The sequence below is a fragment of the Acinonyx jubatus genome, chromosome A2 (genome assembly GCF_027475565.1).
Source record: "Acinonyx jubatus isolate Ajub_Pintada_27869175 chromosome A2, VMU_Ajub_asm_v1.0, whole genome shotgun sequence".
NCBI lineage: Eukaryota > Metazoa > Chordata > Mammalia > Carnivora > Felidae > Acinonyx > Acinonyx jubatus.
This window is the reverse complement of record NC_069383.1, coordinates 121530532-121552237: the sequence shown is the minus strand read 5'-3', so window position 1 is coordinate 121552237 and position 21706 is coordinate 121530532. Positions and strand designations below refer to the sequence as shown.

Sequence of the window (21706 nt, the reverse complement as noted above, 5' to 3'; positions counted from 1 at the left end):
TGTTTACTCATTCAACACATTTTTAATACTTCCTGTATCCTGGACATGGCTCTGCATTGAGGATGCAGTGACAAAGAGATGTGCTCTCTGCCTTATGTGCTAGAACTTTAAGGGTTTATAGTCTATTTAATTTTGGAAAGAACCCTCTCTGGTTACCATTGTAGAAATAAAGAACAGCTGGAAACTGGTATCTAACAAATTTAAAACATGGGATGCAATTTTTTTTTTAATACAAAAAGCCTTCTATTTTTTAACTGAGCTTGAGAAAGGCTGACTTCTGCCCCTCCCACCTCTCCCTGCCAGTGTCTGCCTCTTGAATGTTACAAAGCAGTCTCTGACTTCGGTCTGGACCAGCAAAAACTTGCTTAGTGAGAGCTCTGGGATGGCAGATACCCTCCAAATCCCAGGACCCTGGGTACCCACACCAAGCTCAGAGATGCAGGTTGTAATTAAAAGCAGATTTCCTTTGCCACTCACCAAAGGTGTCCTAGTGGGATGCAAAACTGTCCTTGCCAATAGCACTAATGGGTCCCCTCATCATCCTTGGGGAGAAAGCCCCAAGAGTCAGTTGGAAGGGCTTCACCTTTGGAGATACATGCTGGGCCACTGTTTACATATTCTTCCAGGTGGAGAATTTAGGCTATAGGGCTGACAGTATGGGGCAGTGCTTCATTTTCTAGGTTGCACTTACTGTCTTTGTCTCTGTCTCTCTGGTCTTTTTTTTTTTTTTTTTTTTTTTTTGGAACTCTACAATATGAGAAGAAAGTAAGTTGTCCAGAGGAGCCTAGCAGTGCTAAGTTCTGACATTAATCCTTTGCTTATTTTGAGACCAGCTTGTCAAACCCAAGTTGTTATTTATTTGGTGCACATGACTTGATTTTAATTAACAACACACCACAAGCTTCCACAATGAGCTTGTAAGCCAGTTTCTTTCACCAACCTCAGAATATTAAAGAAAATCTTTGGGGGGCTCTATAGGGAAATGAGATACCAGCATTAAGATGTTTCATTAAGAGGCCAAGACAAATGACTTCAGTGTGCTGCTGAAATCAAATGTAGTTTATCGGGGATGAGAATGTCACAGCAAGGAGGGATTGACAAATTCAGATGAAACAAAACAAAGTTTCATATCGGGGTCCACTGTTCTTCTGGAAAACAAAAGCAAAGCCCCGTTCCCTGATAAGGAGTATAAGATGGAACTGAGAACAGAGTGGTTCTTCTGCCTGACTCAATTCTTCGCTTGACTAGGTTTGTAACTACTATGGTCTATAATCACTCCAAACACCCAAACTGAAAACTCTAAATGTCACAGCTTATTGAAAAGATCCATTTCAGTGAGTGTTTGACCCTTAACTGTCCTAGAAACAATCACCAGTTATTCACCCATGAGTCACTCGATTAGAAAACTCGATTTGTTAAGAACATAGCTTGGTATGTACGTCAAGGGCCTGTGAACTATAGCCTGAGGGTAGAATCTGGCTTATTGCCTATTTTGTAAATAAAGTTTTACTGGCCAGAGACAAGCTCATTCATTTGCATATCGTCTTTGGCTGCTTTCATTGTGGTCAATGGCAACATTGGATGGTTGAGATGAACCATTTGGCTGTTAGGTACTCACTATCTGGCTTTTTAGAGAAAGTTTGCTAACCCCTAATCTGAATAACCACTCCATTTAAGGACAGATTTGACCAAGTGTATAATAACTGTACACTGAGAATCACAAAACATTGCTGAGAGAAATTAAAGAAACCTACACAGGCTGATGATACTACATGTTTGTGTTGTATGATGATGTCATGTTTGTAGATTAGGAGACTCATCTCCCCAAGTTAACCTACAAAATAACACAATCCTAATCAAGGTCCCAGCAGCTTTTTTGATAAAAATTGATAGAGTTGCTCTAAAATTGATATGTGAATGCAAAACACCTAGAATAACCAAAATAACTCTAGGAGAAAAAATCATATTTGGAAGCCTTACACTACTGGATCTCCAGGTTTGCAATAAAGCTATAGTAATCAAGACCATGTTGGTATAAAGGTAGACAAACAGATTGATGAAAACAAATAGATGGTCCAGAAGTAGACCCACACATATATAGGTAACTGATTTTCAACAAAGATGCCCAGACAGTTGACTGGGGAAAGGATGATTTTTTTCTTCACGAACTGATGCTAGAACAATTGGGTAGCCATAGGTAAGTGAGCATTCAGTTAAGTCTAACTGCTCTGAATGGCAAATAGGGCCTAAGGAAATGCATACTGGGGCAAGTCATTTGCCTTCTCTGTGGTTTTTTATATTAAGGGACTAGGACAAATTTCTGCGAAAAATGTTATTAATTAGGGTACCCATGCGCAAAAACACGGATTCTTATAACATCAGAGCTAAACAGGACATTGGACCATCTCATCTATACATAAAAAGAAGTCATGGGGTTGAAGGAATTGCCCAAACCCAATTAAGAGATCAGTGATAGAAAAAAACTCCAGTCTGACTGGTTAGGACGCTTATAACTGAGCAGGGCCTTCCCAATATTCCCAGACAGTCACGAACATAACACAACAGTGAGCCAAAGGGTATAAAGACCAAAACGACATAAATTTGGCTAGCACCCTAGGTAGTCACTCTGCCTTGGAATATGAAAAACCAGTAACCTGACAACCAGTCCATGGAGACCCATCCCTGGGCAGATCGGACCCTTCATAAGAACCTGCAACATTACCTCAGAGCTGACGATGACAAAGAAATCTTGAATACTACTTTTTGGTGCCGGAACTGGTGGAAACAACCTGGTCCATAAGTGACCTCTGAAGACAGAGGAAAGCAGAAAATTGGGTGAACAAGAGTATCCTTGCTTGTCTTTCAGTATCTACTCTACAAATTGACCTAGTTAATCTCAGGACCTGCTGTTCTATAAATTCAAAATCTTTATTGACCAAGAGTTATAAATATTTATGTTGTAATATTAGTTGGGGCTGTGATGCGGCTTCTGAATCATCTAAGAAAGACATAATAGTAAGTGCTTCATATTCATCTGTTTCCAAGCCTAATTTCTGAAAATGGGTGATTTGCAAGTGCCTGGTACCCCACTGCTAAATACAGTGCTGGCTGCAGGCCCCTACCCAACTGTGCCAGCTCGCAGAGTTCTTCCTCTCCTTGGAAATGCCGCCTTCCAACCCAAAGAACATAACATTTATAATAATGAGGCTTTTTTAAAACAAATGTTTATTTATTTTTGAGAGGGAGAGAGAGAGATAGAGCATGAGTGGGAGAGAGGAAGAGAGAGAGAGAGGGAAGCACAGAATCTGAAGCAGGCTCCAGGCTCTGAGCTGTCAGCACAGAGCCTGAAACAGGACTCGAACCCACAAACTGTGAGATCATGACCTGAGCCAGTCAGAGGCTTGACTGACTGAGCCACCCAGGTGCCCCAAAAGCTAGGCTTTTTAAAAGATAAGTAATTTTCAGGGCACCTGGCAGCTCAATTCATTAAACCTCTCTTAATTTGGCTCAGGTCACGATCTCACGATTTGTGGGATTAAGCCCCACATCAGGCTCTGCGCTGACAGCATGAAACCTGCTTGGGATTTTCATTCCCCCTCTCTCCCTCTGCCCCTCCCCTGTTCACTCTCACTTATGCACTCTTGGTCTCAAGATAAATAAACATTTTTTAAAAAACATAAGTAATTTTGTAAATGATGAAAGGGCTAAGATGGAACACGTTCTTAAGCCGCCTAAATGGCACTTTGCCTTACGGAATGCCAACATGGTTGAGGAGTTCTTATGGGGCCATTTGCAGGCTCTAGGATTGGTCACCAGATCTGTATGACATTTCAAAGGACCATCAGCCACTGAGGGGCCAGGTGAACAAAAGGCAAGTGTAGGACTTGGCACCTCGTAATTGGGGATCATAACATAGGAAGCACTGGAGTGATTTCAGTCTCTGGTGAGCTGTATTCCTTTACCGAAGACATAAAAGGAGTCTGCTAGTGGCTCTACTAAGACATCCAAATGCTGAGTGGAAGGTGGCAAAGGAATCAAAAGAACATGAATGTAAAAGCTTCACAGAAATGAAAACATTGCCAAGAAATTCAAGAGGGGTGTGTAATGGCTGAGGGCTATGTTGTGGTCTGTCCAGTTTCTGTATATCCCCTAAGGATGTTTCTCCCTTTTTAATGTGGTCCATACTCATCTTGGAAATGCTGTCAAGAAGACACCAAAGCGTTTCAAATTTGATCTGATAACAAGGACCCTAGTGGATACACAACAAAAGTGTGAAGATTCAATTCTCAGACCTCATTGGAAACACCCAAATATACAAAAATACTTAACGTTTTACAGATGAAGGAGAAAATTAACAAGATGAAGCAGATGGCCGCCATAAGCACGATAAGAAACCATTCTGTGGAGGGCTTCTGGTCATCACTTCCTGAGGGAAAAAGAAAGAAATCAGAGCTAGAATCTGTTGTAAATATGCAACATGACTAGATGCAGGCATCAGAAAACTTGGGTTTGAGTTGCAGGTGCTGGGTGGTGCTGGGCAAGTAGCTGAGCCATCCTGAGCTGGAGATTTCTCATGTGCATGAAATGAAGCCACTCTTAATATTGAATCATTGTGTAGTCAGCAGATATTTATGGACTACACTTGATGTATTAATGACTCCTGAATCCTGGAGCTTATCAGCTTTTAGTGGGTAGTAAGGATGCGTTTTAGATGGAAAAGCTACAAAACATAAGCCCTCTTAATAATGTAATTGCATTACAATCAAAATAATATACAAAGTTAGAAACTCAACTTTTAGAGGAAGTGAAGTCTGGAATAATACTCAGAGTTAACCCTAAAGGCATCAGACTCTGCTAAAAGTACTTTGCAGTCTTAATTATGCTCAACACCCCTTAGCATTATTCCCACTTCACAGATAGAAAAGTAGAAGAAAATTGCCATTAAGTCAGTACAGAAGGTATAAATATATCACATGCCACCTTATTCTCTAATTGGATTTGCTTCCAGTCTGCACTCAAAGACAGATTCTTCTATCAGTTTTGATGACATCATGGAGGTGTGTGGTTATTTTTAAGGTACTGGAAATGCCTTCAGGAAAACTCAACGTCCTTAACCACACAGTTTTTAAAGAGGTAATGCACTTGTTAAACTGCCTGATTCACTTCTAGAGAATAAGACAAAAACTGCATTACCTCCCTGATATGCTTCCTTTCTGTGGGAGAGACCACTCACTAATTCATTCCTTTCTTCACGTGTTTAACAGATACTTATCAGAACTCTCATGTGTTTGGCACTGAACAGGTTGCTGTGAGCTGGGGTAAAAGCACACACGTGGGCTCTCCCCTTCTTCTACCTAGATCCATCAAAGAAGAAAGGCTCTAAGCAAACAGTGACACAGGTAATGACTTAATGCCAGCTGTGCTAAGTGCACGGGGGGTGTTCAAACCAAGCTGCACGAGGAAAACCAGGTCCCAACCCTCAGTTTGCCATTAATCGTTTCTTTTATAAAATGAAAAGTGCCTAAGTGGAACTTTGAAGTGCTTGTAAATACTCTAAGACTCCCAAAAGCTCCAACATACTTCAAACTCAAAACATTCAGTGTATCAAGAGGGAGAAATGTCTCAAGGATTTAATGCCAGTGACTCCAACTTTGCCTTGATCTCTTGCTCTTTTTGCCTCCTGAGAAATCTTATTTGGGGTTTATCTTCTACTTCCCCAAAGCTTTAATCTCTCCTTCATCTCTTCCCTTCTGCTTTCAAATATTCATAGAGGCCTTTATCTTGAATAAGCCATAAGTCCTTTATCTTTGCTCTGCCATCGCTCCCAACTATCATCAAATTACCTTCCGACTTTATTTCTCAGCCTAATTTCTTGAATAAGGGTTTCAGGCTGCTTCATTTCCCCATCTCAGAAACTTTACTTGCTGGCGGTTGCCTCCTAGTTGAATCCAAAATACACTCCGTTTCTTTTTCCAACTTTATTTTGCTTGGCCTCCTTCCTGAATGTCACACCTGATGATTACTCCCACCCTGAAACCGAGTCTTTGGTTCTTTGACCAAAATACTCCCCTTCCTCGGTGGCATTTCCTTCTTCTCTCTTTAGGTTCAGTTGACCCTCTCAGCTCAGCCCTGGGCCTGTGGGTGTTTTCCAGTACAGTCTCTTGTTCCAGCACTGGCAAGCTGGTTGAGCACAGCTGCATCGTTTAATCCCACGTGTTCTTCTCCCTTGTCTTTATTCCTGGCCCAGCGCCGACACACAGCTCAGCTTCTAGATTTGAAACTTCCCTTGGGTGAAACCCACTTAGATGTTTCTCCAAGCTGACAATGTTGCACACTAAGTTCACACGCTTCTTCACATCAGAAGGACTTCTCTGACTTCCCCATGATGGTCTCCATTCTTCCAAGTTTCCATACTGGGATCCTTGGAAGTCACTCTGATTCTTCCTGTTTTCTACAGCCCTGCTTCCTTTCTCCATTGACTCCTGGTACACCATCACATCCTAACTTCTCATAAAGGCAAGAGATCATGCTTTTGTCTCATGCATGCATCCTAGCCTAGCATGGAAACCTGGGTCCTATTCTCAGCTTGCTGTGGAGGTTGCCCTTGTGGGGCTCACTTCCTTCATCTGTAAAAACAAGTGAGTTGAGGGGCACCTGGGTGGCTCAGCCGGTTAAGCGTCCAATTTGGTTTCAGCTCAGGTCATGATGGTTCATGAGTTCAAGCCCCTCGTTGGGCTCCATGTTGACAATGTGGAGCCTGCTTTGGATTCTGTCTCTCTTCCCTTCCCCTGCTCTCCTCTCTCTTTCTCTCTCAAAAATAAATAAATTAAAAATTAGAAAACAAAGTGAGTTGAAATACATGACCCTTAACATCTCTGCCAAATCAGCACCTTTTCCAATACCACTGACTCCATCCAGGCCACTGTGATTTCCTGCGTACTTACCTTTAACAAAGTTGATTTTAGAAGAGTAGTCCTCTGTATTGCTGAAGGTTTGAAAATTGTAAAGTATAAAATCTCAAAACCAGCAGTCATCAGAATTAATAGCTTACTTTCTGTACATATTTTCTTTTCCTTTCCTTTCCTTTCCTTTCCTTTCCTTTCCTTTCCTTTCCTTTCCTTTCCTTTTTCTGAGTGCTCCTAGGTACCAGAAACAATTCAAGGTGCTTACCATACATTTAGTGTAATTCTTACAACAATGCTTTCAGATGGGCACTCCTATCCTCACTTGGCAAACGGAGAAACTGGAGCAGAGAAGGGCAGTGTCAGTCAGCTAAGGACACCACTAGCCGGCAGAGCCCAAATCCAAGCCTATGACTGGTTGAACAGTAATGCTCCCATCACCATGGTGCAAGGATCCCGGTCCACTCTTCATCATCCCCAAACTGAGGACATATGATGTAAGCAGAAGCTCCACTTAAAACATCCTAAGCATTTCTTTATGATTGTGCAATCTCCTGAAAATCATCTTCCCAGCTGGATACCACTTCCCTGCAGGGAAGCGGTTTCACTGTTGTGTCCCCACTGTTGGACATAAGCTAAGTTGGAGGCTGTGGTCCAACAGAAGGGGGCTGCGTTGCAAGGGAGTCATTCTCCCTGATATTCCCTAGGCTGTGGTTGGGACTGAATCACTTTATTAAAAACCTATGACCATAGTACTTTTTTTTTTTTTTTACCTTTTAGGTATTTATATGTATTATTTTACAAAGAGGCGTTGGTCACAGTAAAATAATAAAAAGAGAGAGAGAGATACTCAAGGAGGCAAAACTTTTATTTTCCTAGATGCTATTGACACTGAAAAGTTCTAGGATTAATATTGCGTTGTCTGGGTTGTAACTGAGTGCCCTATTAAACCTAGTTTTCATTGCACTTGCTCATAGCTAATGTAAAGAGCAACAGGGATGAACTAATGCTGTCACGTCGAATTCTGTCTGGCTTTATTTCCCAATCTGATGTCCTGAATAAGGGATTCTGCCTGCTTCATTTCCCCATTTCTGAAACCCACCATTCCATGCTCTTAACCATTACTCACGTACCCTAATCAGTATATTCAGTAACTCTAGAGTCATACACGGAATGTAAATTTAGCAAGAGGTAGGTCAGCAGAAAAAAAGTTACCTCTTTACCAGTAGGCTTAACAGACAGATAAAGTTTGGGTCCTACAGAAAGCAAGAGCGGTGTTGTAAATATTATCAGGGTCGTACACTCGGTGCCATTTGTGTCTCAAATTGTGAAACACCTTGTACCCTGATATGTCAAGTGCTGATAATAGTACCGTTCACTTCTGACCAGGATTACAAAAATCTTTTCAGTTAAACTATTCCCTGATGATTCACTTCAGTTCTCACTTTGATAAAGTTTTCCACTGAATTAGCAAAAATACAAAGGCAACAGATTTTATTGGATTCAATCAAAAAAAGTTATCGATGCGTGCAAGGTACTATGTGGGAAGCAAAGTCATGGTCCCTGCCTGGAGGGAGTTGGCAAATTACTAATTTCTCCTGGCCTGGCTTCTGCAGTGTCCCGATGTGCTTTAGAATGACTCCCTAACCACCAACTGAGAACAGAACTAACCCTCAGAGAACAGAGCCAAGGTCAGCTTTACTGTGAAGAAAACATAAATAGGCGGGTAAAATTAGTACAAGAAAAAGCTTTCACATACTCACCGCCAAATGGAAACTACTTGTGGATTATCTACTGTTTAATTATTAATATGAAAACCTTGAGTACATTTTATAAATAAGTGAATTAAAGTTAGCATCTACTCTGATTTCACTGAAGGTAGAAAAAAGGCAACAGGTTCCAAAGACAGTATAAATCCTTTGGGTCAAAATCATAAAAAAGAAATTTTAATACTGTAAAAGTTGGGAGGCCCCTGAAGGTACCGTTAATTTGAATTCTGGGGTCTCTGGCCTTGGAAATTTTCTTAAGAAAAAGGGTTTCCAGATAACTTGAATCTTTTCTCTGACTCAAGGAGAATGCCTTTCCGACCCTAAAACGGAAGCCACAGATGTTTCTTTTCAAAACACTGAAGGGCACTGCTATTTAGTTATGCAAAGATGTTTTAGAAAGAGGAAGTCACAAGGCCTGTCCTTCTAAGGAGGAGAAGCCCTCCAGACCGTCCACCTCATTCCTGGATGCTCTTCTGACATTGTCAACTGAGAGCATTCAGGAACTCCGCCCTCTGGTTTCTGGTGGCCTTGGCTTCTATCATTTCGAACATCTCAACCATCTGACCCTGAGAATAAGCCAGCAGTTGAAAATTCTGCTGTTCTGTGACCCGGGAGTGTGTGGGGTGGGGCTGGGATGGCATGGTGGCAACCCAGAGGGAAGAAAAACGTAGGCACTAAACCTGACTTCATCCCATAATCTGCCTCTAGCTGCCTTGGGAGCTTTGTCAAATGGCTTCCCTCCTGGTGCTGCAGTGCCTCTTGCTATAGAATTCTGTCATCTGTGTAGTTCATGCTAATAACTCCTAAGAGGGTCAGTTTGGTTTGGGGGCTTGCTCCACCTTAAAGTGTCCATACAGGTACTACGTTCACTGCTTCCATACTGATTTTGAGTATGACTTTAGACTCAACAATAGGTTTCAAGGCAAAAGAGCTAATGAGTAAATTGATGGGACCCTTCCAGTGAGGCAGTCCTGCTCTTGGATCATGACACTGGCTGGTTCTGGGAGAAAGCAAGTAGCACCAACAGATGCCAGGTAATGTGGAGGATTCCCATGCATTAGCCTATGAAGCTGCCTGTGGCTTGCCACTAATTGCAGGGAGAAGCTGTGGCATCACCATGAAGGAGCACCCCAAACCAGGTGACTGGCTCCCAATGCAAGCAAAAGACCAAAGCAAACCTTTTAGGTGGGTGAGTTTTCCCAGGCAGCTGTCAAGGGGACTGTGGCGCTGCCTGGTTTAGGGAGAAAAAAGAGGGGGAAAAAGACTGTGGCTTTACCTGGTTTAATGAGCTAAAATATGGACAGGAAATGGAGACCATATGCATGTGTGCAAATCTATGTGTTTAGGATCCGCTAAACACTGCAGTACTCTGCTAGATCGCTGCAGTACTGTTCATCTGCATTACCCCTCATAGGACTAGACTTGAAGGAGAATAGAGAAATTATGGTTATTATTCTCTGTTTCACAGGCTTTCCGCCCAGCACTACCAAGCACCCCAGAACTGTGGTTCCTGTAAGGGGCTGCGGAGTCTGTTTCGTTAACCTGCTAGCAAGTCCCATTGAAAGCTGGCTGCGCTCATCACATAAAAACAAGAAATGAGGGGGTGAAGAGGTGTAATCCTGGTTCTGTTATTTGCTACTGAGGTGACCTTGAGCAGGATGTCCTCTCCAGTATCCACTGCCTGCTTTGTAAAATGGGGATAAGGACTGAATGAGTTGGTAGAGGCAAAGTCCTTGGCCCAGTGCTAGTACATAGTAGGTGCTTCACAAATACTAGTTACAATCATTAGACATGTTTATATGAGATCTGAAGAATCAAGATGATTTCCCTAAATCATCAAAGCAAGACTAAGACTCAAGTGCTGTCAGAATCTTCAAAATGCGGAATAATAAGCTCAGCCCTGGAGGGGAAAGGAACACACCAAATAATTGAGATACCAGATAAATAGGCACATAAGGCATCCAGGCTTCTAACTCTCAGGGATCTAGGTTAACGTGAAATTATTTACAAATTGGTCATAAGCTGGACGAGCATCACCCTTTCAGAAACCACAGCCCCCACTGCCCATCTTCCTGCCTCAGTTTCCCCAGCTAGCACCATGACCTATGGGATGATAAAGCATGGCAGAAAGAATAGGGTGAGGAACCAATCATGTGGCTTGGTTCCAGGCCCATGTGTACTACTTCTGTGCTCTGTCACTGGGGGCATTTCTTTAACTTCTCTGCATCTTTTCTCACATAATCTGTAAATCCATGTGATTAGGAAAATTCTTTGTTTGTGAGAATACACAAGATAGCACACACAAGAACAGGCCTAGCAAAGTACCTGGCTCAACAATTGTCTCTCCTTCCTCTGAGCTGTTGTCCCATCTGATGGCCCCATTGTGGGGTGGGATTCATGCATGGAAAGGCAGTGTGGGCACCACTAGAGGTGGCCCTCCTTGAAAACACAGTAGAAAGTGCCTGCTCCTGACAGTTGGGGACAGAATCTGAAAGCTTGCCTCTATCCCTCCTTCAGGCCACAGGGATCATCCAAGGGGGAGGTGGTCCTGCCCACCCACCCACTGAGAGCAAATGGTGGGACTGCCAGCGTTTGAAACCACAGGAGCCTGGATTGAAGGACACAGTTGACTGGACAGACTACCATGTTTACCAACTTGAAATCCCCGATTTGCAAAGAAAACCCCGAATCCCCATAAGTTCTCTCAGCCTCAGGTGAGCCCGACTGGGTTTTTCAGGTTAAGTCAACTATTTTTTTTTTTAATCAGTTTTGTCTGTATTAGTCTCTTCCCCATGAAAATTTTAGCATTTGCATTTTTTTTTTTCACAGGCCAAGGGCCATCTAATTTGGCACCTCTGCTGTGTTTCTTCTTCCTGTTTCCCATTGCTAGTTTTCTCTTTGTTTCACCACAGTGTGAGAATTTAAAAAGAAAGTGTGTGGTGACAAAACAGAAAATAAAGGAGGAGAGAGTGCAGGAGGTGTCCAGGGCTGAGGGTGGGGCTGCAGGACTTGACCTCGGCCTTGGATCCAGGTGACCTGGGCCCATGTAGGTGTGTCCTCACATATTCACAGCCTGTTAAAGCCAAGTCGAAGGACAAAGACAACAAGAGTTGCCTGTGGGAACCTTGCTTCCATCTCAACCCAAACTCTCAAACACATCCCTGATATTCTGGCCCAACCTATTTTCAGGCTGAAGGCTGGGTCATGTGGCCTGAAGAACCAGTCCCCCCCACCACTGCCCCATATTGTGACAGGAAAGCTAAGGCCAGGATTTCCTCTAACTCATCTTGTAGAAAGTGATGCCTCTGAAGGCAACAAGCGTCCTCTTGGCCTTGACCATCTTGAGGACTGTGGGAAACTTTGCTCTACTCCCGGAGGTACAAATACTACATGTCTCAAGCCTAAAGAATCTTAAAATAAAAGAAAAAAAAAAGGAAGAAAAACATTTTAATTGGTACCTGGTATTGTCATGGCATAGATCCCAGCCTTCAGATAGGGCTTTCATTGAGATGGGGCAAAGCCCAATCGCTGGTTTCCAGGGCAATGTCTGTGATTGGGGTTAAGACCCGTCTCTGATAAGCAGGTCTCAGAAAGACTCAGCCTTTAACAGTGACATGGCTGGGAATTAATGCAGGGTGGACTCACCTAGCAAACACTCTTTTCCACAAGTAAGGATATAGCTGAAGGGAATTTTATTTTTATTGCTTTTTTCATGCATGGCTTGTGAGCTTCATGTAGCACGGAGGAGGAGAAAGATGATGGACTGGACTGCAGGACATGTAAGGTTTCAGTAGAGCAGGGTCAGGATAGAAGAGGTTTTGGTAAACAGGAGACGGCAGAGATAAGAATCCAGGAAGTTGAGAGAAAGTTTTAAAAAGGAGAAAGAAAGAGGTGTGAAAAGTGGGAAGTCAGCTCTCAAGATAAGATGGAGAGGCCAAGTGGAGGAAGAGCAGTTGATAACGAGCACTGATAAAATGAAACTGCTATTTCCATTCGAAAACAAACAGGTTTCATGTGCTGGGAATCCTAGCACAGGAGGGCCCATCTGGGGCTGAGGTTTGGGGCACTTGCTGGCTCTACCCCCTCACCACTATCCCCTGTACCTCTTGGCCATCCAGGGACCTTGCCAACCCAACAAGACCCGCCGTCTGGTCTCCTCTGCCCTCCTTTTCTCAGTCAAGACTTACCTTTCCTGTGTCTCGCTATTTAATAACCTTGGGCCATCATGGGTTAATGAGTGAATGGAATGTATTCCACTTCACTGATTGACCAATATGTCACTTCTTTGAGACAATTAGCCATTAATAGCCACTTCTGGGCTGTTTGATAATTACTGATTTATTTAATATCTCTGGCTCTCCATTTCCTTAAAAGAGATGGAGTTAATAATACCTGTGAAAGAGGTGATATTGGAGTTGGGCTGCTGAGTGAAAATGGAAGGGGAGGGCTCCAGGTGCCATACACACAAGGTAGGAGAGGAGGAAGGTTGTCTAAAGGAAACGAATGTAGCAACAAAACTGCCTGATAGACTGCAAGCCAAGTATAATTATGGTTGCATCCCCAAGGGGTAAGGAAGAGCCATGCAATGTGTCCCAGAGGGGCCCGGACTTCCTATTATGTTTATTAATCATCTTGATGAAAATGGAAAGTCTGCATTGATTAAATTCACTAATGATCCTAAACTGAGCAGGGGAGTAAATTCTAGAAACGATGGATTTGTAAGGTGAATGGTAATATTAATCAGCTCATCTTATGAAAAGGGTGGCAGTAAATGAAATGGGATTTGCCATAGATAATGGCAGTGAGGCATATACCTGGGGGGGAATTATAATGAGCCTAGTTCCAAACTAGGAAGCTGTTATTTAGGAAATAATAATGGGAGGAGAGCTCTAAAGTGGAGAGTGAATAATAAATTAAAAACAAGCTCAAAATAAACTGTCATTATGGATCACAATTTCACTCTCAGCATTTTTGTGGTGGGCTGAGGGAGTGTAGAAGAACCTTGGGGGTGCAGCATAGACATCTTGCAGGCCAGGAAATGGGGACGCACAGAGGTTAGGCATGAGCGACTCATTAGGGGTGGCAAAACCCGGGCACACTCCTCACCACTCTGTGCCCTGCAGCGGTGACAGGAGATCGTCACTCCTGAGACACCTACGTGTAACACCACCCTCGAAGTCTGCTCAGATCACCCGGCTTGTGAGGAGTTGTCTTTTGCCATCTCTAGTTAGGGTCCTAGAGCTAGACACTGGCAGAGCCATGACTAAAACCTAAATTTCCTGATTCGTCTTTGCTTAGTCTGTAAGTTCTAAACTGCCCACCGTCAACACTGACCTGAACTACACAATTCAAACGCTCAGAAAGCAGAACTGGTGTCTTACCTTGGGTTTCTACCTTGGTTTCCACCACCTTCATTTGAAATCCTTGGACGGCATTAAAAAAAAAAAAAAATCTCAAACTCAGGAATCTCAATAATTTGGGCCCAAGTTATGTGCCCCTGGGGAATAACATACACCAGTTTTTTTCGTTTGTCCAAATGCAAGTAATGAAAATTAAGCTTTGATCACAAGCTTTTGATAAAATGAATAATCTTGTTAAAAATTTCCTGGGGCTCATAAATGTTTCTTCTGTTTGTTTTGCTCTTGGTAAGCAAAGTGAATTTTCTTTGTGCAGAAGCAGCCGTGTTGAGGGGGGTCCTGTGTGTGTCGGGTCTGTTGAGCAGGTTGGGGCATCAACCTCGGGAGGAGGGTAGGGAGGGAAGACTGGCCTTGGCAGAATTAGGAAGTGGGTGCAGCTGGCCCAGTCTTGGTTCCTTTTACCTCCTTTGTTGCGCCTCTTCCCAGGAAGGCTCCTGCTGAGCCCTGTGGGGTGATTTTGGGGGCCATCCCATAAGGCTGTGCTGATTGGGTGAAATACAAGTGCAGGAGGTGCAGTTCCCCTTAACAAACTCTGCAGCTCCGCAGGGCCAGCCCCCCTGAAGACTCAGAGTAACTCTGAAATTCTCAGGTCTCTCCTCATGTCTCCCAGTCTTCCGTGGAAATCTACCTGAGGCTCTCTAACCTGACTCACGTCCACAGAGCCTAATGGGTCACTGCCCAGGATTTTCCTAAAGAGCCACCCATTAGCCTAAGTGAATGAATTAAATGGAAAATTTTACAATAGGCCTGGAAGAAAGGTCTCCTTAAGGATGCTCTTCAAATGAGCATTGAATAGCCCATAGGAAGAGTGAGAGGTAACATTCACATGCTTGACCCTCCATAACCACGAAGATAGGGCCCAGGATCTCATAATCGTGTAATTTGTTCAACACCTTGCAGCTTGCAGAATCCTGCCACTCCAAGGCATACTGCTAAGAGTTTGGGCCCTACGTTGTGTCAGCCTCAGTTTGAATCCCATATCTGCCACTCGCGCATGCAGAGTTAAACAAATTGCCTAAACTTTCCAAAACCATTTTCTCATCTGCAAGTTAGTGCTGTTGATACGGTTAACACAGGTAACTCATGTAAAGCATTTAGCAGTGTTTGGCAAACCGCCATCAATAAATGTTATCTGAGGCCATCGGTTTTTAAGTTCATAGTACCCTGGGAGGTGGGTGAGGTGTATATTATCTTCTTTGTCCTGGGAACCCATGCAAAGTCATAGAGAAGCGATTTGTCCAAGGCTATGAGGTCAGTATGTGCCAAAGCTGGGTGTTAAACCTGACCTATCTGGCCAAGGTTCCAGAGTTCCTTCCGCTGTTCTACATTCTTATAGATCTTACGCAGCACTTAACCACGTATGTCCACATCCTCAGGCTACATGGTTGCAGTACACACAAGAGACCTATTAGTTGTTTTTCAACTGTCCACTTCTGTCCTAAAAGGTCTATGGATACCCAGGACACCCAGATGGTAAGAAACACAGGCTGTGAATTTTCTATCTTCAAGCTGCAAGGCCACATCTCTAGGTCATGGGATTGCCATCTGGAGCTGAGTAAGCATGGGAATGTGCCCTCACTTCCAGAGCATCCATGGAGTACTTCATTACCCTTCACAGACCCCACAGACAGATACGGTGATCTTCTTGCAGAGTAAACTAGCGATTTTAGTCATAAAGGAAAACAGGTGCAGAACACAGAAGTCCAGGCTACACCCAACCCTTCTGGTCCCCTGTGTCTGTTATGCTGAAGGCCCAGGAATGGGTCCAGATTTTGCAGGCCCTGAGTTGCTTCAATTTTGGAACTTTCTTTAAGCAAAGAAACAAAAATATGAAATCAAAATTAGCTGTGGGAAAAATGTAGAGATGGAGCTTAGATTAGTAGTTGGCAGGGGTTAGGAATAGAGACACGCAACAGAGATTGTGTTTATAAAGGGGCAACGGAAGGGATCCTTGCAATGGATGCATAAACCTGCAAATGGGGTAGAATTGCATAGCGCTCAATACACAAAAGCATGCATATAAAATTGATGAAATCCGAATAAGATCAGTGGTCATTACCAGTGATAATTCTGGTTGTGATCTTGTACTATAGTTTTGTAGGCTGCTACCCTTGGGGTAAAGTGGATGAAAGACACATGAGTTCTCTCTGTATAACATCTCGCAACTACATGTGAATCTACAATTATCTCAGAAAGCTTAATTATTAAAAAAAGAAAAAAGGATAAAAGTAGAATCAGATAATCCAAAAACAAGGCGAGGGGGAGTGGTATGGAGCTTTAGCAAGGCTCATGCTAGCAAGATGCTTGAACATGTAAGCTTTGTTGACTTGATGGTAAATCTGTCTCTGGTCAAAAAGGCAGTAGACTGACAGAAGATCAGCAAGTTTAGATTGCTAAGTGAATGTGTACACTTTCCAGGATCATCTGCTTTAACCATGAGGAAGGTCACTTGCTTTAAAATAAACAGAAGATACTTACCCACGTATATAGGTTGACTCCACTCGCTCCAAAACCCCATCTGTCTGCACATAGAACTCACGGTGGCTCTCACTTGAACGGAATACTTAGAAATATCATCAATTATTGAGATGAATGCATTCGTCATCAGTTTTTCTGTCTGAATGGAGAAAATAGCATTATAAGACTCTCTGGACACAAAATTTAAGAAATGCCAGTTACCAGAAAAGAAGGTCATACATAAGTAATCTCACTCGCTTTTATCTGACCCTTTTAAAATCAACAGGACCCACATTGCTGAGTTTATTCTAGAATGCTTCAGTAGAGATGTGTCACAGTTATCCTTCAGGGGAAAGTGATCTTGTAATCAAAATGAATAAAAACTCATTGGTAAGTTCTGGATGATTTACCTGGGTCTGTTTAAGGTTTCCAAATTAAAAGACTGGGGTGGCCTATAGCAGAACGCATAATCCCCCTCATCTTGTCCTTCCATATTCTGTAGCCAAGTTAGTAAACAATATCCGTTGGTTTCCATCTTATTCAGCAGGCATCAGCAAACTAAAATGTGGGGGCCGGTATGGCCTGCTGTCTGTTTTTGTAGGGCCTGCAGGCTAAGAATGGTTTATACGTCTCTAAATGATTGAAAAATATCAAAAAGAGTATTTCATGACACACGAAACTGAAATTTCAGTGTCCGCAAATAAAGTTTTACTGGAACACACCCATGCCTATTTATGTATTATCTATGGCTGCTTTTGTTCCACAATGGTAGAACTGAGTAACTGTTACAGAAACCATATGGCCTGCTAAGCCTAAAATATCTGGCTCTTTACCAAAAAAAAAAAAAAAAAAAAACAAAAAAAAAAACAAAAAAAACTCCTGATCCCTGATGTGCAGGAAGATCTCAAACAACTGGAGCATAGGGAAAAGGAAAGAGAAGAGTCATTGAATCTAGGAAAGGCTGGGTTTGAATCCTATACCCCAAACTACCTGCTGGACAACTTCCTTGACTTCTCTGAGCCTCTGTTTTCTCATCTGTAAAGTAGGCAAAGCAGCACCTAAGCATGGATTATTGAATTAAATGGAATTGCCCTTGTAATTCCAAGTTTAAAGATGTACTAGGTTGAATCCTATGAAAACTGCCAATATTCAACCCACTTTTGATGAGCAAAAACAGCAATATTGGTTCAATATAATAATATGTGCTTAGTATTAGTAAATGCTGGTTTGCTACAGGCAACTTAGAGTTACATAGTCTGGTGTTGAAACAAGGCTATTGTCTCACAAATGAGACTGTCTCTGATATTCTCTCTCCTGGTCAGTGTTCACACCACTCAGCTAATCCTTTGGGCCCGAAACCAGAGATGTGCCCATGACACCTACATCTTACATTCTTCTGTTGTGTGTTTCTCCTTTGTTCACCCTGCTCCACGACCACTGCCTGATTTATCTTGTCGCGTTTCGCTTGGACAATTGCCATAGTCATTAACCCAATGTGCCTGTCTCCACATGGCCCCTCCACCTGCATCCAGATTTCATGCTGTTACCAAAACTATTCTTTGATTTTGCAGATGTGGCCAGAGTTCTGAATGAATAAAACTCTTCAATGGCTTTCAGCACCTATGGCAATGGCTTTAAAAAGAGAAACCACTCCTTCCCCCCCCCCCAAATTCCAGTCATTCTGGGAGAAGTCACAGTGTGGAAGCTAGAGTTACTATTCCAATGTTGGCTTTATGTCCAGGCCAATTCATTTACTGCCACTTGGCTGAAGGAACCATGCTCTTTTAAGCCTTTGAGTTATGCCTTCTGCCTAGACCTCCTGCCACTTAAAGTGTGGTTGGCAGATTGGTGTGGGTCAGGAGCTGTTTATTACTGATTCTCAGTGAGGTAAACATAGGAATAGAGACAACAATTTAGGGGCTTTTGTAGCAATGTGACATTGCCACAGCATTCTAGCCCATGAATGGGTGTGTCTCTGGGCATATTTGATTTCCCTAGCATTTCATTTTTAAGCTATTTTCCAAAAGAAACAATTCAAAATTAAATTAGAAATCTAATTAAAAATTAGGAATTACAAATTAAAAAAAAGAAGGTCTTTTAGCATTGGTATTTTGGGAAGCACTGGCTACAAACTACCCATCCTTCATGATTTCACTCAGTTCTTCTCAGTGGGGGCCCTAACTGGTTGCTTTGCCCACCCCCTCCTTTGGACCCGTATTGGCCCTTCCTCTGAGGTGGTGAGTGTGTCCACTAGACTAGGCCCCTTGATGGCAGAGACAGTATCTTATCTTTTTAACTCCCACCCCGAAACCAGTGGGTAAATATTTGTTGAATCAGATTGGATGGAATTGAATTTGCTTTGCCCACTGTCACTGAGACATGAGTTGTAATCCCAACTTCCCTACAGCTTTGCCAGCTTGGTGACTTTGGGCAAGTGGCTTAATCTCTCTCTGCCTCACTTTCCTGTGTAATGGGGATGATAATTACTTAATGCAGTTCCTGGGAGGAGGGAATAAATTAGCATAATAAAGGTTGACACATAGTTGATGTTTCATAAATGCTGGCTTTCCTCTCAGTTCCTGTCTCTTGAACTCTTTGTCCATTAGTGCTTATGAGTATATCTCAGTTGTGGTGAGATACATAAAACAGAAAATTTATCATCTTAACTACGTGTACAGTTCGGGAGTGATGAGCACATTCGCACTGTTGTGCACCCACTCTCCGGCACGCTTTCATCCTGCAACACTGAAACTCTACATTAAACAACAGCTCCCCCATGGCCCCTCCTCCCAGTTCCTGGAAACCATCATTCTACTCTCTGTCTCTCTGGGTTTGACTACTCTTGGTATCTCACATAAGTGCAGTCCCACAGTATTTGTCTTTTGGTGGCTGGTTTATTTCACTTAACGTAGTGTCCTCAAGGTTCATCCAGGTCGTAGCGTGTGTCACGATCCCCTTCCTTGTTAAGGCAGAACAACAGAGCCCTGTATGTATACACCACAGTTGGTTTATCCATTCATCATCTATCAGTGGACAGCTGGGTTGTTTCTTCCTTTTGGCTCTTGTGAATAATGGTGCTATGAACAGGGATGTACAAATTTCTCTTTGAGACCCGACTTATAATTCTTTTGGATATAAACCAAGAAGTGGAATTGTTGCATCACACGATGATTTTCTTTTTGATTGTTTGAGAAACCTCCATACTGTTTTCCATAGTGGCTGCAACTTTTCATATTTGCACCAAAAAATAGTGTTACTGTGTTTTTAATGTGATCTTTTGTGTTATTTTGAACCAAAAGTATGTCCTTTCAAGACCAAAAGCCAGTAAAGCTTGGTTTATTTTTACAAAACTTGGGTAGACACGTTACCTTTGACCTTGTTAGTTCCAAACTGTAACCACAGCTGTTACTGAATATAATTTTTACAGTGTTTCTAAGAGAATGCTACTATCAAATATTGGAACGATCCAAAGAATTACCTGGAAATAATTTTTCCTGGTGTTGTAAATTTTCACTTCATATTCAAAGCAGTGAATTGGAAAGGCAGAAACTGGTTTTTCCCACTGAATTGAAAGACAGGTTCCTTCAATTTCTGCTGTGACATTCACTGGAGGATTAATGCGATCTAGGTTAGAGAATAAAAGGTCAGTGATCTAGGCTGATCAATCCAATCCACTCACACACCCCAAGGCATTTCTGAGATACAATCTTCTCAAGGATCTACCTTCAGGTTTTAATTAACTGATCTCCAAGTCATAGGACCCCAGTGGCTCACAGATGACTCTCATAGTTGTAGTACTGAAGAGATCCTGCCTCTAATCTTAAAGGATTCCTATTCCAAATCACACTGAAGGGTTGAGTCCCTTTCCGCTTCAGCTCATTCCAAGACCCATCGCACCATCCCTGTTCCTCAAGCTGGACCAAACTAGGTAAACCTGACCCTAGAGAGAAACCCTGGAGCTTCCACAAAGCACTGCCCCTACCAAGCAGGTGTGTGGCTCTGGGTAAGAATCTCCTCTTTCTGAGCTTCAGTTTTGTTTCATTTTGTCTCGTTTCGGTTTGTTTGGGGCGGGGGGCGGGGATGGAGTGGTAAGGTTCAATTTTCTCTGCATAAAAAGAATGGGCCACATTTGTCTAACAATTGTAGAGCTCTTTCTCCTGAGTTATCACCTGATTATCTCATAGCCTTGTGATGTGGGTAGAAATTATTTTTAAGCGAGTGCTCTTGTCTCAGGCTGTGTGACTTAGATCTCACAATTAATGAATCATAGGGACGATCTAAGAATGGGATGTATTGGTTCCAGAGCCTCCCATTCCCTAGGCAGAAAAATTTTAACCAGGAATCTATTTCTTTTAGTAGTATGAGGAATTTATCTCTAATAAATGAAAATCATACAGGAAAATGAATCCCTGTGGTCTGTACCAGGTTGTGCCCATTTTCATATTAGTATTGTTTCCCATGTCCTCCTCAGCATAGTTTATTACTTATTTTTAGGAAAGGGACATTTTTAGGTCATCTGAGAAATATACTGTTGAGTAGAATTATATAACCTCTTTTGTGAGCTGGTTCTTTAAACCAAGTTATATACTTCATTTGATAGAGATATAGATAAATCATGTCCCTTTAAATAACACCTTGTCTATAATTATGTATCATTACGAGGCATTGTTCTAAGCACTGTAGAGTTCTTAACACACTTAGTTCTCACAAAAATTTTGCAGGAAATATTAATTTATCCCCATTTCTTTCTGATGAGAAGACCGAGGTACAAGGCAATGACCAGCTTGTCTACGGTCACTCAGCTAGTTGGTGGTGGAGCCAGGACCTAAGCCAAGGCAGCCTGACTCCACAGCCCATGCCAGTAAATACACTACCGCTGAAATCTTGAGGGTTAGTAACAAGAATGCTGCGTGAAAGGCTCCTGATGAATTTCATTAATACAAGCATCTAGGATGAAGGAGACTACAGTATTTCTATTTTGAGAATGGAGCCAACGAAACCTTAAATAATATGCTGACATCTGAGAATCCCTATGCTGAGAGAGACATTTTAGGACCACCTGGAGGAGACAGACCAATGTGGCAAAGGGTCCTAAGAGGAAAGCATGAGAAATTGGGGGTGGGGAGCTTGGGGAAGAGAAATCTCAGGATGAGAAAGCTTG

At 42.6% G+C, this 21706-nt stretch overlaps 1 protein-coding gene across 2 annotated transcripts in view; it reads right to left on the bottom strand.

Annotated features, from left to right (window-relative positions):
• The window catches only part of IL5RA (interleukin 5 receptor subunit alpha), a 40809-nt gene that overhangs the window by 6591 nt on the left and 12512 nt on the right, over positions 1-21706 (bottom strand). For both annotated transcript variants that reach the window (XM_015066058.3, XM_053219034.1), the window contains 4 exons: positions 20024-20169; positions 16567-16705; positions 4330-4426; positions 2723-2807 (listed from right to left, as the gene is read on the bottom strand). In XM_015066058.3, the coding sequence (XP_014921544.2) occupies positions 2723-2807; positions 4330-4426; positions 16567-16705; positions 20024-20169 (467 nt within the window). The remainder of the gene's footprint in view (positions 1-2722; positions 2808-4329; positions 4427-16566; positions 16706-20023; positions 20170-21706) is intronic.